Raw genomic sequence first — 18,950 nt, forward strand, 5'->3', positions numbered from 1 at the left:
TGTAATGTACACGATCTTCCAGTGGCTGATTCATATAATCAATTTAAAATCGGTTCGGATTAAAAATAAATACTAATAATATGCAGTGCTTTATAGAAAAATAGTTTAAGGAGTTCCATAAAATACGTCAAGACATCCTTTTAGCCTTAGACTAAGTAATAACTTGCAGCTTTTTACTTTCATGTGTTAAAATCCAGCAGTGCAGAGAAAAAACATACTTGCATAAACATGTTTGTATCTGTTAAAAGAAAGGAATGTGCCATTAATTGAAAAGTGCTGCAGTGGCAACTAGAATGGTGCTCTGTTCTGGCTCAAAGACCGGTTATTGTAATATCATAACTAAAGCATGACAACTGATACTGGGCAGATGTGATGTGCTTTCCTTATTACAGTTCAGTACTGATGTCACAACTATCTTGTAATAAGAATATTATTTACCGGCGTTTATGTGAGCATTGTGGATGTCAGGTATTATAAGAGCAGGGCATTGATATGATATGATATGGCATTTATAACGCGCCTATACACAAGTGTTTGAAGGCGTGACGAGGCAAGGGAGGGGAACAAAGGCAGGACAGACAACGCTCCTACTAGGGCAGGTGTCATTCAGTTTGCGCAAGTGCATGGGAAGGGGGAAAGGGAAAGTGTGAGGGTGCAGAGAGAGGGCAAAGTGCAGTACATGGGATAGAAGGATAAGAATAAATAACGGCCAGCTAGTGGCAAGTGCAAGGTAAGTGCAGGCATAAGTGCAGGTAGGGGACTGTAGGGATAAAGAAACATTCTCCACTAGCAGGATTGCCAGGTAGGCAGTGCAGGTGAGCAACTGGCAGGACCAGGCCTGTGAGCAGAAAGGGTGGCCATGTGACCAGTGCAGTTTCAGCCAGGAATCAGCAGGGGATAGGAGGAAGAGTCAGGGAGACAGGAAGGCTGTTCCAGAGGGAGGCCCCTTCCAAAGAGAGAGATCTACCACCAACTCATTGCTTGGAGAAGCGACTGATCCTGAGGGAGTTGGAGGCGGATGAGCGAAGAACTTGGGAATGATTATATTTAGGAAGAGAGAGTTGAAGGTATTTTGGCCCCAGCCCCCAGAAGGCCTTGTGGACAATGCAGAGGGTTTTGCATTTGATCAAATTATCGGACCATTGGGTGAAGCCACTCCCACCCAAAAACTCCATACTTCTAACGGGTCCTAACAGAAGCGCTCTATTCAGTGATCATTCTTGACTATGCCACTTGCCATTTTAAGAAACCATGTAATATATGTGTAATGGCAGATACATATTTTCTGCTTCATTATAGTGTCTTGTAGAGCACTGCTGTCACAACTGAGGCAACCTCCTGTTTAAGTGCATAAGAGGATGTCAAATCTCTATGCGGGTGGTGCAAACGTGGCCTGCAGAATTGTGCATGGCACTGTTTCAAAAGTTTGGTGACCCGCAAAAGTTTGTGGGTCTCATTTGGGAATGCAAACGAGGACCCTTGGACCCCTAGACTGCTCTTCACTGCTCCCCTCCCCCACCATTAGCACCGTAGCAAGGTGCAAATCGTTTTCAAGTCTTTTCACTATTTTCAGCACAATTGTTCTTGGAATGAAAAACAAATGTTACCATGTGTCAATGCCATGCAGGGGTCCGTCAAAGCCTCAGTAGGGGAGTGAAGCATGTTATATTGACCTACAAGGTATGCCACTAGCATGTCCTCACTTGCAGGGTACTGTTGATTCTGGAGTGAATTCTAGATTTTCCAGACATATCTCGGGAAAAGCTTTAAAAGTGCATGCCTCTCGAACCACCTAACATTTGGTGGCTAGAGTTTGGTGTGAACCTGTTTGCTCATCTATCAATTCTTCCTGAGGTTCAGACAACGGATCTATGTGATTATTGCGACGGCCGAAAAAATGTGACTTTTTTAACCCTTTTACACCACATATATAGACCCCTGCAACCCCTAACCCATATTAATATTATATTCTACACCCCCCACATATATATGTCGATATGTGGTGTAAGAGGGGGTAAAAAAAAGTCGCCATTTTCGTCCGTCGTAATTGTGAGGGCGACATTTTGGTTCGATTCCCAGACAACCTTTAGTATGGACAGAGATGCGTCTACATCTGCTTTCTATTTATAATCTCACATCCTCCTTAAAGAAGAGGAGGCAATGTTAAGAAGCATGTGGCTAGACAGAGACCAAAGTCCCCTAACTAGCAACGTCCCCGCCCCTCACTGTGCACCACACAATATGTTAAAGAGAAAACACATAACACTGGGCAAAAGAACCATACTTCATCTTTGGTAAAAATGGCATACAGTGTTCAAACTTGAGAACAGTACTGAGGTGATAAACATATTTACAGGCATCATAGTCAATACAGAGTCACAAGAAGGAGTCAGGTCATGCTTTTTTAGAACGAGATTGAATTTCTGATGTGGTTGCAACACACCCAGACAGGATAGCATTGAGTTTCTGCTGTAGTCACATAACATCGAGGTAGATTGAGGTTACATGTATGATGTAGTTGCAGCATATCCAGTTAAAATGTGATTAAGTCTGTGATGTGGTAACATCACACACACTTATAGTGAGTTTACGTTTGTGATGTGGTCTGCAGCATACCCAGTGATGATGAGATTGAGGTTGTTATGTGGTTACAACATACCTAGATATTGTGAGATTATGTTTGTGATGCCATTGCAACATACACAGTTAGATTGATAGTAAGTGTGTGATGTGGCTGAAGCATACCCAATTATAATGAGGTTACGTTTGTGATATGGTTGCAGCATACCCAATTATAATGAGATTAAGGTTGTGATGCGGTTGCATCACATGCATTTAAGAAATGCATCTACGCAGACATCCTGAAGTGTAAGGGAACCCGGGTTGGAGTAAAATGGGCGAAGAATGCAGGCTCTCCACTAGGTGACACACATGATACATATTTCATGCATGGATGCAGAACTGTCGAGTACATTGTGTTGGTGTGAGAATGAGCGTGTGTTGTAAGAATGAGCGTTTCCGGTCGTGTGTGCGTAGAGCAGAAAGGCGTGGTTTAAATTATGGGCCATTTGATGACTGGGATTCGTTGGGTTTCTCTGTTTAACTCTAGTAAGCGTATACGTACGCGGCACTTCTGCCATGGAGTAGTGCATTGCAGTGTCCTGCATATCTTTTATTAAGGCTACCGGTTTTCTGTTTTTACTAATTTTTACACATACATTCAGATGGAAATCAATCTGCTTTTTGTCTGTATTTATTTATAAAAATGGAGGAAAAAACGGAAAAACAGGTCTTTCTGTCTGGTTCTCTCTGATGTCACTCATACATCGCAGGTCGATCGCATTGCAGATTGGCAGCAATGCGAGTGTAAAAGATGTACACAAATAGCTTTAAAGTTCTTCAAATTGCTGACAGCATATATTTTAAGGCAGCAGCAGTCACAGGAGCAACCGCTTGTTGTTATGGAAAAAATGGAGCTAACATGTCTTTCCTATATGGCTGCATGCGTGCTTTAATAAATGCATTTCATTATTAGAATAAATGCAGAAAAATACTGGTTGCGAATTATCTTTTTATATTGCAAAAAAGAAATGTGAATAATGAAAAATGCCCCAATAAGTAATATGGATTAAAAAAGAAGGAAATGGCAGAAACATAAATGCCATAAAACCAGGAGCCTTATCTGTGACTTAATAGTATGTGTTGTGGTCAGCAATATTCACCACACTTGTACTCAATATAATCCTTTAAAATAAGGAACACATTATTTTAAGTGACACATGAATCTATAATACAAACTAAGTTGATAATGCCCTCAATTCCAAAATACAAGTATAACTACTATGGTTTCCTTGTCATGCACAAGCACACAAATGAATAGTCTCACCCCGTTGGCTTTGCTGAGCGCCTGGAAGTAGATGCTGTAGCTCTTCACTGGCGAGAGGGGAGCGTTCCAGTACCCATTGTAGGTCTTGTTGTCGCCAACGGTGAAGGGCTGTGTGACGGGTAGGTTGGTGGGCTTGAGCTCGGCTGCAAAATAGTGGGGAGAATCCAGGGTCGAGGCGTTCTTGTAGCTGACAGGAACGGGGAAGCACTCTGTAACGTCTGCAGCACGGCGGGACTTTTGCGGTCTCTCCTCCTTCACAACCAACTGGTAGACGCTGAGGGCAGAAGAATAAGAGTCTTTTGAATGGATCAAAATGATTTCAGTTGGAACCTCATATTCTGCACGGAGGTTCTCTGTCACATTTTTACTTACTGCTGACAAAACATAATCTAAATCTTGGGTCTGCAATTTGCAGTTCTCAGATGTTTTGGATTACAACCCCCATGAAACCTGACCATTGACTATCCTGGCTAAGTCTGCTGGGAGTTGTAGTCCAAATCATCAGGGGATCCCTGATCTAGATACACACATCTCAGTAGGCACTTTTAGAAGCCTAATCTTTTAATTGCAATGTTTGTACCCTGCCCTGCTTTGCAGCAGAGTGACACAACCAGTTTTGTAAATAACTATAAAAAAGTGTCTTCAACAATGTTAAATATAGTACTGGTTACCAGCTCACTCCATGCCTATTCTCCAATGTCACAGCTACCTACTGGGAATCCCATGAGTCTTCATTGGCATACTGGTTGCCTAACATAATAAAGTGTTCAATGTGATAAGCGATCAATGCTCAGGTCCATGTCATATCCACAGTTCCGGTACTGGTCAGAACCGAATCCTCCACTTACCTTTCTGCAATCTACACATTGCGTGCTATTACAGTGGGCAATACTAAAGCCTGATGTTTACAGAGCTATACAATTGCAAAAACTGGGTTGTCAAGAGATTTATTTTAAAAAAAGCAAGTTATAGTCATTATCCACACATTTAAACGTGATGTCAACACAGAGTCAGTGTGCTGCTTAGCACACAATTTGACAAGCTTTTAAAATGTAATAACTTAACAACAATTTAATGAAGGTCTGTCAGTGATTATAGTCCACAATGGTGGCCATTTTGGAGGTCAAGGGAAAAGAACCTTTAAATATGTTTTATGTACTTAGCACAAGCAAAATAATCTCCTGATGTTCACTATTTTCCTGGTACTTTCCCATAATGCATAGAAACTATCAGAAATCTTAGATCACAATGTCAGGTTCTCATAAACTATAAGAAAAGAGCCTTCTTGAAGTACAGATGAAACATGATCAAAAAAGCAACCAAGGACAAAAGATCTAGGATCGGTGGAGATATGTATTGCAAGGTAGGAGCAACCATAAAACATTTGTAAAATTTAAGATTCCAAAGAAAATTGGGTCAAACTTATTTTAACATCTTTAACAATGCAGTGGACTGCCCCATCATTCAGTCAGTCAGTCAGTTCCAGCAAACAAAGTGATCCATCGAGAAGAGCAAGCTCGGTGTGGGAAGACTGCACATCCTAAAGCAGTGAGCTGAGCCTTCAGAAGAAAGTGTCCATATTCAGAAACACCTCTTTTTGGCAAACAAATTCTAGGAAATGATCAGTCATCTATCAAAGGAGCTGGCACTCTACCGAAATGCGATTATCGGGAAGTCTTCCAACATGATGTAGTATGGTGGGCTTCATCTTTGGTGGCCTGCTTTCTCCATTTCATCTGACAAGGCACTTACACACATTTTCACTGCAAACAGGACAATCATCTGATTGACATTGATTGTACAATCTTTTGCCACATAGTTCTGCCAGCAGTCAATGATTGGATACATTAGAAGTTAATTCTGAACCTCACACAGTTCGGGTTTAGATCAGGCCCATCGACATTAGGAAAGGTGACATTGACGGGCAGCCGATATCCTGAAGAAGGTCAAAAAATGCAAGGCTAAGTTTGGAAAGCCCTTTTGTAACGACCGAAACATATGTAGATTACGTTAAAAAGCCTGGTGTAATTGAACAGAAATACATACTGACAGTTTATATGGGTGTGAATAAATGATATATGTATGTGACTTTTAAGAAGGGATATATGCATGTGATGTTTAAGAAGGGTTCCATGTTAAGGGTAACCTATGTATTGTGAAGTGGACATTGAATATGCGATAGTAAGTATGTGTTTGTATGGTGGAATACATTTGAAGATGTCAAAGGTATGTAAATTAGTGTGTTTTATGAGCAAACAGTGTTGACAAAATTGTGTATTTTGGAAATAAATGTGTTTTTTGTATGATAATAGCTTGTTAATAGTGTCTATCAAACCTCATTACCTAGGTCCATTATGTTTATTACTCCATCGACATTAGACCATGGTTTCATTATTCAACATATTATTCACAAATGTTACACCAAATCTTTGAGTCCTGTACAGACAGCCTGATGTACCCTAAACAGAGAACCGCTGGGTACCTATGTTTTTATATGCTGAGCAATCAGTTCTACTGTCCACATTGAACACCCTACAAACCCATCTGGTGGCACATGAGGATTACTCAATCCAGAACGAATCGGTCTTCAACAAATCGATATCTAAAATAATGGTCTTTGGAAGACAACATACAATGAAATATCAGAGGTTCAATGGAAAACGTCTTCTATCTTGGGGGTAGTGCTATCTTACCATTCTAATTGGACTCTAATAGTGCAGCTATCACAAACATTAGGTAGGTTGAAGGGAGACTATCAGATTCCTTTATAAGTAGCAGAATATCATATTGCCCCAAATAGGGACACATTTGTGAGCTAAATATGGCAGCACCATAGACCTGTGGACTTGGTAGAAAGCGTGAAAAGATAGGACTCTGTAAAAGAGGATTCTGTAAAGATGTACTACTTCTCCACAGTCCTCCAGGCCCTGCTCTGGCAGCTGATCTGTGTCCGGCATGCAACAGAGTAAGAAGTAGCCTTTCCAGGTATGCTGTGAACCACACATTGGCCCTCATTACAACTCAGGCGTTAAGGGTTAACGCCACCGTTAACCCTTAACGCCTGATTCTGATTTTAACGCCTGCTTTTAGCAGGCGTTAAAATCCATGGCGCTAACCCGCCATGGTGCTAATTACGCCGCCGTAAATTACAGCGGCGTAATTTGCGCCTTCCCCACTCCCATTAAGCCCTATGGGGCAAAAATGGGAATGGGGAAGGGAAAATGGGAAATGGGGATTTACCGCCCCACTCACCTTGGAATGGGGCGGTAAATCCGCCATCCACCATGGTGTAAACGGAGTTTACACCATGGTGGTAAAGTTGGTGCACTTAGCACCAAGGTCGTAATGACCTCCATTATCTGCAAAGGACTATTTGTTGGGCCAGGGCTGGAGTGAACATGCGTCCCCACACCAACCAGTTGAAGGGGTCATGAGTGCATTGTAAATGTTGGGGCTAGCTGACATGCTTCAACTACTCAATCCCTCAACGCTTCTATGTTCAGCTTAACATTAAATCTTAGATAAAGGGCCTCATTAGGACCCAGGCGGTAAGGGGTTTACGGCGGCGTAAACAGCGCCGACCCTTACCGCCTGATTCCGAGGTCCCTTAGCGCCATGGCGGATTTAACACCTGCTTTTAGCAGGTGTTAAAATCCATGGCGCTAAGGGACCATGTTGTTAATTACGCCACCGTAATTTACGGTGGCGTAATTAACGCCTTCCCCACTCCCATTATGCCCTATGGGGCAAAAATGGGAATGGGGAAGGGTAAATGGGGATTGGGGACTTACCGCCCCGCCGACCTCGGAATGGGGCGGTAAATCCGCCAACCACCATGGCGTAAACTTAGTTTACGCCATGGTGGTAAAGGTACGACCCAGGCGGTAACTTACCGCCTGGGTCGTAATGAGGCCCAAAGTGACAAGTCGAGAGAAAGAACAGCCAACTATAGGCCTGTTTTGAGAAACTCAACCATTTACCCAGGCAGAACACCTGTACACTGATTACTTTCACGAAAACGTAGCTAGGAACTGTGTTGAGGCCACAAGAGACGCATGGAGAGGGGGAACCCTGCATCACTTGCTACTCTACCATCCTTGCTACAGCCTTCAGAGAAAGCAGGGTGCAACCCGATGAATGAGGAATCCAGGAATATGCACAAGCCAAGATGCTATGCTATGAGTGTTTGACAATTATAATCTGGCCATCGTGCTGATGGTGGCCTCCTTTTTGGAAGCCACTTGGAAGATTAGCTCCTGGTCTGAAAATACAAACCAGGCAATCATTTTGGGTCGAAGAAGGTCCTGCAGAAAAAGATAGCTAAACTAAATTGTATTTGCTTGGTTTAAGACACTTGCTGTCTGAAGGCTGCAAGGCGACCAGAAAGTTGTATTACCTCTTCTTCTTTTTAAACATTTTTATTTTTTTATTTTTACATTTGGAGTTATAATTTTAGAAATGTGTTTTACTCTTGTAATCGTCATTTTATTCAAAGATGTGCTTCTCTAAAACAAAAAAAAAAAAACGAAAAAAGCCCACCCAATGAATTGGGCCAAGGACCCACTTTGAATGCTAAAGGTTGTGAGTTGAGTAAAGACGTTTCGACTTCCTTTTTGTGGTTTGGTAATGTACTCTTTAAAGTTCGAACAATGCTCATAATAGTTGATGAAAACACAAAAGCCTATTTTAATTAGGGGATATAAATCACCTGTCAGGTTATCGAATTTAAGTTTAGTAAAGCTCACTGATTTAACTAATGTCAATTTATATGTCAAGTTCATTGCCATTATGTGTACCCTAGGTTCTGTTTCAGAATTGACTTCTGATTTGTTTGCCAATTGATGATAGTATGTATTTAATTGTATTGTTTATTTGTGTCATAAAATCTCTGGGGAGCATACAGACTCAACGCATTATACAATTATATAGCATGCATACATATTAATTAAAGTCCATCAATGATTATGTTACACAAATGTGGCTATTTTGAAAGTCACTAGAAGGGAATTTTCTTTTCTCTCTCATTTGCTCAAGGAAAATAGTCTCCTGTTGCTCATTATTTTCCTCAGCATTTCTCCCCATAAAAAAAAAATAAAAAAACTAAATACTAATATCATGCGACTATAACAACAAGTGTTTTATTTACTACACAATGATACAATGCTGAGCCATGCTAGCTGGGATTTGGACCTGTCTTACACGTTACATTCAGGTCTACTGAACGAACACTTAAGTCGTTTTGATATCGCACCAACTAATAGATGTGAAAATCAACAGTTATTTGATCATCAGTCTGTATTTTATTTCAGTGCCCAGTGGACTTTTGTGCAGTCCTCCACAAAATATACCCATGATGTGTACACTGCCTGAGAGGTACTAGCACATATTTACAGGACATGGAGTAATCAAACCTCACTGGCAGGGCATTTGCGGAAACTAGGACGTCCTTCAACCTTGCACCATAGCTGGCTGGGTACTACAAGAAGTCTTTTGATGTACATGGACACCAATCTACCAGTTTTATACAACCACATATATACAAAACCTTGCACATGTGTTCAGAAAGACCCTTTGAAAACAAATTAAGAACATTCCAAAATGTTAACATATAACTCTAAAAAATAAGAAATCTTGAGAAAAAGAGAAAAAAAAATAACAATGTGTTTCTATTTGGTAGAACGTTAACCATTAACTAAGAGAAAGACATTGAATGGGCTAAGAACTGATGCTGCTGTTATGGAAGACATTCACACCGTTAAGGAGTTTCTCATTTTGGTTGATGTTTTTTCAATTAGGGATTCTATCATTGTAATGGTAAGATGGTTGAGTGACAGCTCATCTCAAGATTGCACTTGCACTTGAACAGACAGGTGTGTGTTTTTCTGCAAAATGTCCATCATCTGTAACAAACTGTGCAGTAGCCCGCTTGGGGCACGATTCATGAAACAGTGAGCAGAGATCCCGCAAAGGCCACACTCCAATAACACCTCTGCGCTAGTCTGCATGCATGAGTTATTCTGCAAGCTCTGTGTATTCATGGAATTGTTCCTGCAAAGTGACCGTATGCGCAAGACGCAGCTGGAATTCCCCCGATATGCCCCCACACAAAGCAAAAAGAGCCAGATAAAGCTACCTTTGCGTGCTCTTTGGGAGTGAACACATGCAACCTTGAAACAGTCAGTGGGGTCCCCTGCAACTGGGTCTGCACCTCGGGGACACTATGCGGGATCCCCCATAACTATTCCCATCAACATGAGTAACATGTATCAAGAAAGTTAACATTTCCTGGCAAAAATGCATGCAAACCTCTGTAAACCATCCCTGCCCCTCACTACACTGCTTTCGCGTACCCCCAACTTCTATCAGAGCCCTGACTGCGTGCATGCACCCCTAAATCCAACATGCAATCTTATCTCTGTGCAGTGATTCCTAAGCGCAATCGTCTGTACGCCTGCCTTTGGTTGGCGGTTACATCTAGAGCTTTGTGTGGTCATTTCCCCGACGTGAGGTTGCACAGTCAGATCTATGAATTTGATTTTACCTGCGCAGTTGTGGGTGTGTGATCACCTCATGCGGACCGTCCCGAGCAACACCCACATTTTCTCTTGTTCTTCCCCCCATTTTGCGGGGTTCCGCTCCATACTCGAGTCTATGCGCTGGCCATGGCCAAACTCTGTGAGGTGTCTTGCGCAAGGCACTCAGCCGCTCGCAGAGACATGCCAAGCCTATGCGAAGTCCCTGCAGAGTACGAAAAGGTCTTGTGTAGTCGTTTCCATGAATTGACAAACAGGATATTGCGTGCAGTTTGGTGTGCAAAGTCCATATTTACAGTGCAAAAGATTCCATGAATCAGACCCTTGATCTGTTGTAGACTTCAGAAGTAAAAGTGTTATTTGTATGGATTATAAACACTCTTTTTCCCACATTGCCAATAACAGCTTGCTCCAAATTTCCAGGTATAATGCCCCTGTGTGCAAAAAGAAATTATTGAAGAGCTAAATTTTATGTTTTTACTCAAAGTAACCTAAGTAAGTAAGCATTATTTGGAATGGAGTAAATTACATCTAGTTTCAGAAAGAGAGTGATTGCAATATGCATTAATGCAAACAATAAATCTAGCAGTGAAGAGTGGATCAGCCTCCTTCCCACACTCTGGTGCAGTGACATTCCCCCATTAGGCTTTGCTATTGAGCAACGCTGTTTTGCCATGGAGGGGACGTACTATGTTCATGGATGTTAGATTTAGAAATGTTCTAATTCTAAATTTTGGAGCAAATCGTGTTAGCCTGAAACATGAGGTAGTAAGCAATTAGCCTCCAATAGATCCAGAGTCATTTATTATAACAATAATCTAACTGCAACTCAGAGGCTCAGAAAGGGGGTAGCTTGAATGATCACAAAGATGCAGCTCACAGGCTAAGCAGCTCACACACCCAGAGAAGGGGCCGCTGCATGCTTGGAATGGGAGTGGTCATGGGGCTAAGTGTAGCTCATAGTAGTAGTTCATAGTCTCAGACAAAGGGTTTCTAGCTTTCTCACAAAGGTGCAGCTCCAAAGCAAAGGACAGCACACATGCTCACAAAAGGGGCGGTTTGCATTCATTGGAAGGGCCAGCTCGCAGGCTAAGGGGAGTTCACAAGCTCCAAAAAAGGTTATCTCACATGCTCACAAAGGTGCGGTTAAGAGGCTAAGGGTTGCCTACATGCTCAGCATAGGGGCAGCTCACATGTTGGGAAATCGTCAGTTCACAGACTGAGGATTGCTCGCAGGCTAAGCAAATAGGAACTGCTCACTTGCTGCAAAATCTACAGCTCACAGGCTAAGGGTTGTTCTCAGACAGGGCCGGCCTTAGCAGCAGCACAACCCCGGCCAGTGAAACAGAAATGTATCTTTTTTTTTTTTATCTCCAATGCCCCAACGCCGGAGCAGGGAGTTAATCACTGGAATAGGGTGCCGATGCTAATGCATCAGCACCCTATTCTTATGAAAACCACCGTGCTCCCGTCTGTTGAGACCTGGGTAAGCCCAGTGATGGCGTGCGGGCCCCCCAGGGTCTGATTACCAGCACGCGCGGGCGGGCGCGCAAGAACGCAGCACCTAATCATTATTATTAAGTGCACCCCACTACGGCAATCACCTGGGCGGCCTCACCCTAAGGCCCACCCGCTTCTCACGCTGGGCAAAGGGACAGCTCACGTGCTGGGAAATCGGCAACTCACAGGCTAAGGGCAGCTTGCATGAACAGAAAGGGACAGCTCACATGCTGGGACATCAGCAAGTCACAGGCTGAGGGCAGCTTGCATGAGCAGAAAGGAGCTGCTCACAGGCTTGAAAGTTGGAGCCCAAAGGCTTTGAAAGGAAAACTCACAGGTTTGGAAACTCACAGAGCAGTAATTGTAGTTGTCATTACGCCCCAATGGAATGTACTCAGTTTATTGACCTCTGGAGGATGATGGGCTGAGTGTGGGTTTTCTGCATTCTGACTTGCGGAGTGCCAGCTAGACACATGGCTGAGGCGTGCACTCAACTAGTTGAGCTTTTCTCCCCTTTTCAAAAGAGTTCATTTTGCTTTCAACAGGTAAATGAATGTCCACTTTCAGCACAGTTTCTCAGTAGACACAGCAGTACAAGACCATCTTCATATAATGTCGTAAAAAAATTTTCTGAGCTTATCATAAGAATGGTTAGAAAAGACTCGAGGACCACGACGTTACAGTATTCTATTAGTTATCAGCTATGTGCCCAGGGGGCATAAATCCTTAGCTACTCAGGTTCTAAAGAAGGGACTTGCCCATGGGCAGAGATAACTGATTCAAAGCCAATAAGTGCCATATGCTAGCACCCGCTGCAGGAGACTTACTCTGGCTTCAAAGGATATGGCCGAAGGCCTGATTGGAAGATCCCCCACATAAGGCAACGCTCACCATCGCTTCCCTAAGGCTACGTATTACGCTTCAAGCCCAATTCACCTTCCTGCCACGGCGTAAATGCAACCTCTGAGGGCTGCTTCCGCTGCTTCATGAAATTCTGCACAATTATCGCAAACGACACTGTGGCAATGGCTTTCAAACCATGCTCTGCCCGCTTCTTTCACATGTTTGCAGATGTATTATTCTAGGAATGGCTATAAAGATCCTTTGCATGGATCTAGGGGTTGTGATTGCTCCTTTCTAAGATCATGGAGCCGGCCCAGTGCCGAAGTCCTGAAAACAATTAGGGAGACTCTTTAGCATACATACTGTCAAATGTCGTCACAAGTGAACCTATGTTAAAAGTGAAAAATGCAAAGTTCACTCAAATGGTCGGTCCTGATCGGATCAAGTACACAGGACACAAATGTGCAACCCGCATATTCATTGAATTCACTGTGCTAAGCAACCGTATTCACGAGTCGCAACCAGAACAGCTACCTTTGTGTGCTCGCGCGGGCGCTAATACACAAACCCTTCAAGCAGTGCGTGGGGTCCCCTGCAAGCAGGCCTGCATCTCGTGGGGCCCTTTGCATGGGCCCCCGTAGCTATTGCCGGCACCCAGACAACATGCGTCTGAAAAAACACAACTCAGTAAAAATTCAGAAAATCTGCGTACAAAACCCTGTAAGCCATTCATGCACCACGCTACACTGTGTACATGCACCCATATGTTAAATCATAACCCTGGTTGTGTTCAGGTGTACTTACGCCTGCCTTTGGATTCATGGATTTGCATGTCAATTACTATGCTAAGAAGCAACACGCGTGGTTCCATGAATACATGTCATTTGGTGCAATTGTGGGCGTGCAAGGGACTGCCTGTGTGCCGTCCCCTGGAATGCCCACTTTTTTGCATTTTCTTCCCCATTTTCTCTGTTCCGCTCCTTCCCAGCCCTATGCACAAGGTACACCCACTCTCTGCATGATGTATCGTTGAAGGCACTCAAAGGCTCGAAGAGACAAGCCGAGACTGCGCAAACTCCAAGCAAGCCCAGGAAAAGTCCTGCGCAGTCAATTCCATGAATCGATGGACGGGGATTTGCATGCAGAAGGGTGCGCAAATCCCAGATTTTACACACAAATAATTCCATGAATCGGCCCCACACGTGTGGAAAGCTGAAAAAAAAGCCACGAGAGAAGCGTTTTTAATACGCCAACACATGAACGTTGCACACCTTTTAGACCAACAGCGCTGGCAAATTCCTAATGAGGTATTCCAGAGGTTTTGAGAACAGATTTCCATGGAGACTTGTGGAAACGTGTCTCACCCTTAATACTGACGATCTTTGAATGAATCCCGCATTGGCTTCGTTTGAAGCAGACTGAACACACTTAAACTTACTGAAGAAAGCAAACCTTTCTTTTAATTCCTCAAACCCTAAGGTAGGGTGGGGTCTGCTCTGTGAAGAAATTGAGCAGAGGGTGTCCTCTCATGTGCCCTCTCTACTTCCACTTTGGGACCTGAACAACACAAGGTCAACAACATGTCTGCACAACTTGATAATCCACTAGAATTGTGTGTTCTTCAGATCAAAATTACCCACACGGGTCGGAATCGAAAAATACTGCATAGAAGCCGCCCGATACAATTTGTGGAAGTCCACCAATTAATATGGGGAATTAAGACAGACAAAGATGGGCAATGCAAAGTCAACTGGAGGACCCAGGTTTGCCATAGCCTTTAGAAATAGCCTCAAGGTGGGGAGGGTGGAAATTGTTTTGTTGTTCTTTATTGTGCATTTGGCTATTGAACAAGCCTTAAGCACATACATAGACAAATATAAAATAAAAGATTAAGAAAAGCATACAACTATTTTTCAACCTCTTAATTACATAATTAGAATATACACATTAATATCCTTATAAAAACAACTTTGAAATTTCAAAGATTAAAAATGCATTTATAGGTCAGCATGTAAAATCATTAATGAAACATTCATAAAAACTAAACGTGATTCCGGCCAATGACAATCAGCTTTAGAGCTTCTTTCCAAATGTTGTGGGATGCCTCCGTGATGACCACAGGTTCAGCTCCAAACAACATGCTCCACAGATTCAGTCTGATCAAGGTGCCTAACAAAATGACCGTAAAGCTTCATGTAATCTTTTTTTTTTTTTTTTTTCTTTTTAATATACGGCAGGAGGATGGTCTGTGGCGGACTGTCTCAATATTTTTTCCACAAAGGCAACACAGTCAATCCTCCAATGGAACTTTCGCCCATGCTCCAACACGTACCCTTGTTGGAATGAGATTTAATCACAAATATAAAATAACAGGCTTAAGTTCATTTGAGCAGAGTTTGCTAAGGTAAGTGTACAGAGTATTTGGTATGAAACTTTGACTTGAATATTCAATATATAGCCTCATACCAGTAAGGTTTTCGATCTTACACACATTGTCCCAATTCCTAGATTTATTCTTTAGGATAACTTCGGTATTGGGAATGTTAGGTATGTCTTCAGATGAAATTTCTAGTATTGACATAGTGTAGACATAGGGCCTCATTACACGTAGTGCAGTAAGGGTTTACCGGTACCGGTATGGGCACTGGTACCAGTAAACCCTTACCGCCTTACTACGAGGTCCCTTTGCGGGTTGGTACTTTAATGCCTGCTGTTTAGCAGGCGTTAAAAACCAACCAGCAAAGGGACCAGGGTGCTAATTACGGTACTGCAATTTGCGGCACCGTAATTAGCGCCTTCCCCATTCCCATAGAGCCCTATGGGGCAAAAATGGGAATGGGGAAGGGCAATGGGGGAAGGGGGAATTACCGCCCCACCAACCTTGGAATAGGGCGGTAATTCCCCTTTCCTCCAAGGCGGTGCCGGTATTTTACCGGCATGAACCATGGCGCTAATAGCACCTTGGTCCTCCGCCTACCGTGTAATGAGGCCCATAGTGTAGAGCGGATCTCTGTAATTCAGAGATACATACATTGTTATTGTCAGAATCACATTTCATGCCAAGCAGGCTCTGTAGTTTGTTTGAGTTTACATTAAGTGGTACTGTCTTGAGGTAGAGCAAAGTTCTTTGTGTCAGCCATCTAGCAGTTAATGAGGACAAACCAAATTCCATTCTTAAAGCTTCCACAGGTGTGGAAAGAGTGAGGTTTATTAAAGAACGTAAGGTCCTGCACACTATTTTATCAAGCCAGCGAGTGTACCTGTGAGATGTTACAGGGAGGCCAGAAAGCACGCTAGGGATGATGAGGGCGCAGTGCATTTCCAGCAACACCTCTATATTGTGACCCCCCCCCCCCTCTCTTAGCTATATCATGTTTCACCAGATTCCACTTCCTCCAGATTCTTGGAATTATTAAACTGTAATAAACACGTTTAGAAGGCGGAATCACTAAAACCAGTGCTTGAAATGGAAAAGCAATGACATTTTTAGGTACAAGGTTTTCTCTGCACATGCTCCTTCCTTGCAGGCACCACTGTACACTCTTCCCAGCCCTGTGCAAGGCGGCTTCCAAAACAGTGACCATGCAAGGCAAGAACGAACAGAAAATGGTGCTTTCCACTGCATCTTTACCCTTTCTCCCATTATCTCTTCCCCGGTCCCTCCTTCCATTGATATTTCCTGTTAGCCTTTTATCCTCTCCCTTTCACCATGTCCCTTTCGCTCTCTCTCTTTTTTATTCTCTCGCTCTCATTTTCTCTGTTCATCCTTTTCTTAATTATCTCCCTTTCACGTTGTTTTCTTTGTCATTCTACCACTCTTTCTTATTACCTCTCACTCTCCATTTACCTTAGTCTCCCCATGTTCCTCGCTCTCCGCATATACCCCTCTATAGTTGTATGTATGTACGCATGTATGTATCTATGTATGCATGTGATGTAAAAAGCACACACCTAGATGGGAAGCAACAGAGTGCTAGGGGAAACACCCTGGGGTTCACAAGTATAGGTGTGGAGGCAAAAGAGGAGCTAAGATGGAAAGGGGGGTTCTACGTGGAGACTTAGGGCTGAGTGGAGTGATCAACAGTTGGTGAGCTCTATTCATCTCACCATTTTCCACACCTTTTATTGTGTCCATCTCACTTTGTTACCTCCTACATTTAACTGATTCTTTAGAGCCATCCCTTTATCTTCATCCCTAACTATATCCCTCTTCACTTGCCTGCTTTTTGAATTATCTCTCTCCCTCTCTCCTACTTGCCACACTCTTGGATTGCCTCACTCTTCATGTTTTCTTCTTCTCCATGTGCCGCTCTCTCTATTTACCCCTGTCTCAATTCCCTCTTTATTTGTCTCACACACCATTTGTCTCCCTATAGTTTTGTGTCCCTCTCAATTTAACTCATGAACTATTTTTAACCATTCTCTATTTACCTTCCATTGTATCTGCATCCCTCACAATGCGCTGCCCTTCGTGATCATCTCCATTCCCATGTGTCTCCCTCACCATTGGTTTGCCCTCTATGTGCCTCCCTTTCAATTAGCCTAACTCTGCATTTGAGTCTAGCTCCATTTGTCTCATTATTCATCTGCACTCCTTCTCTATTTTGCTAATTCTTCACTCATTCTAAGGTAGCTTTCTCTTAATGTGTCTCTACTGGATCCTTCTAAATTAATCTCCATCTCCAATGCTTCTGCTTCTCTCTCTCCCTCTCTCTCTCTTTCTTTCTCTCTCTCTCTCTCTCTTTTTCTCTCTTTATCTCTTTTTCTCTCTCTCTTCCTCTCTCTCTCCTTCACCCTCCTTCTCTACTTCGCTCTCTCATTCCTCTCCTTCTCTTTGACTTTCTCCATATATTGGCCCTCATTCTGACTCAGGCGTTAAGGGGTTTACGGCGCCGTAAACGGCGCCAACCCTTAACGCCTGATTACAAGGTTCCCTTTGCGGGATGGCTTTTAACTGCTGCTTTTTTGCAGCCGTTAAAATCCATGCCGCAAAGGGACCTTGGCGATAATTACGGCACCGTAATTTACGGTCCCGTAATTATTGCCTTTCCCCATTCCCATTATGCCCTATGGGGCGAAAATGGGAATGGGGAAGGGTAAAATGGGAAATGGGGATTTACCACCCCACTCACCTTGGAATGGGGCGGTAAATCTGCCAGCCACCATGGCGTAAACATAGTTTACGCCATGGTGGTAAGGGTACGACCCAGGCGGTAACTTACCGCCTGGGTCGTAATGAGGGCCATTGCCTCACTCTCTATTTGCAAGTCTCTTCATGTGCCTCTCTTTTTCCTCCAGCCCTATTAGTCTCCTATTTGACATGCTCTCCATTTGTGCATCCCTGAAACATCTTTCTCAACACTGTTTCCTTTTCTCACTTCATGTTTTCCCTTTCTAGTCACCTTCTTCTCTGTTTCTATCCTTATATCAGCCTCACCATATGTTTCCTTCTCCATTTATCTCCCACTCTGTTTGTCTCATTCCATGTTAGTCTCAATCTCTATCCTTGCTCCTCTTGCTTCATCTTCTTTTCTATGGGCCCGATTCATGGAATTCTTTGCACGTTTCAAAGTGACTTTGCACTGCTGAAAGATGCTTTGAACTGCCAACATACATCATTGAACTGTGCAAAGTGTATGTTTGCAGTGCAAAGTCAGTTCAAAGTCATTTCTGCAATACAAGTTACCCTGTGAGGTGGGGTTTAGGCTCTTACTTTGTTGTGCATTGTGGAGAGGGGAAGAGATCTTCACTTTGAGATGTGGCACATCAGCTCGGAGCCTGGAGGTGGGAGGGACAGGGTTTCCCACTATGAAGAGTGATGAGCTTTGAACTGTCTCTCAGTAGAGCTTGGTCCTCACCACACAACAAAGCACGGCTACTCTACTTCAACTTTTAGAAAATCTGTTACTCAAAATAGACACAAATGGAGGATGCAGTGGTACTGAGAGATGGATAGAATGCACCTAGTTAAATTAGTGATTACAGGGCAAAAGCGTTTTGAAAAATCGTTCTTATTGCAGGTAACCTGTACACCCAGCCTATTTATAACTCCATAGAAGATGGAAGCCATACTTTGTTAGGTTATATTATGTTATGTTAGAGATATTTATAAAGCCAAGTTCACCCTAGGGTATCATGGCACTAAACCGTCAGAAAGAGAAAGAAAAAGGAGAGAGAAGCTCAACATA

The 18,950-nt window shown here is 43.1% G+C and overlaps 1 protein-coding gene across 19 annotated transcripts in view; it reads right to left on the minus strand.

Moving 5' to 3' along the window:
* PTPRT (protein tyrosine phosphatase receptor type T) overlaps window positions 1–18,950 on the minus strand; it is a 2,174,878-nt gene that overhangs the window by 539,519 nt on the left and 1,616,409 nt on the right. For all 19 annotated transcript variants that reach the window (XM_069652359.1, XM_069652348.1, XM_069652364.1 and 16 more), the window contains one exon: window positions 3,887–4,160. In XM_069652359.1, coding sequence (XP_069508460.1) covers window positions 3,887–4,160 — 274 coding nt within the window. The remainder of the gene's footprint in view (window positions 1–3,886; window positions 4,161–18,950) is intronic.

Source organism: Ambystoma mexicanum, chromosome 3p, assembly GCF_040938575.1.
Source record: "Ambystoma mexicanum isolate Mex_15411 chromosome 3p, UKY_AmexF1_1, whole genome shotgun sequence".
Lineage (NCBI taxonomy): Eukaryota > Metazoa > Chordata > Amphibia > Caudata > Ambystomatidae > Ambystoma > Ambystoma mexicanum.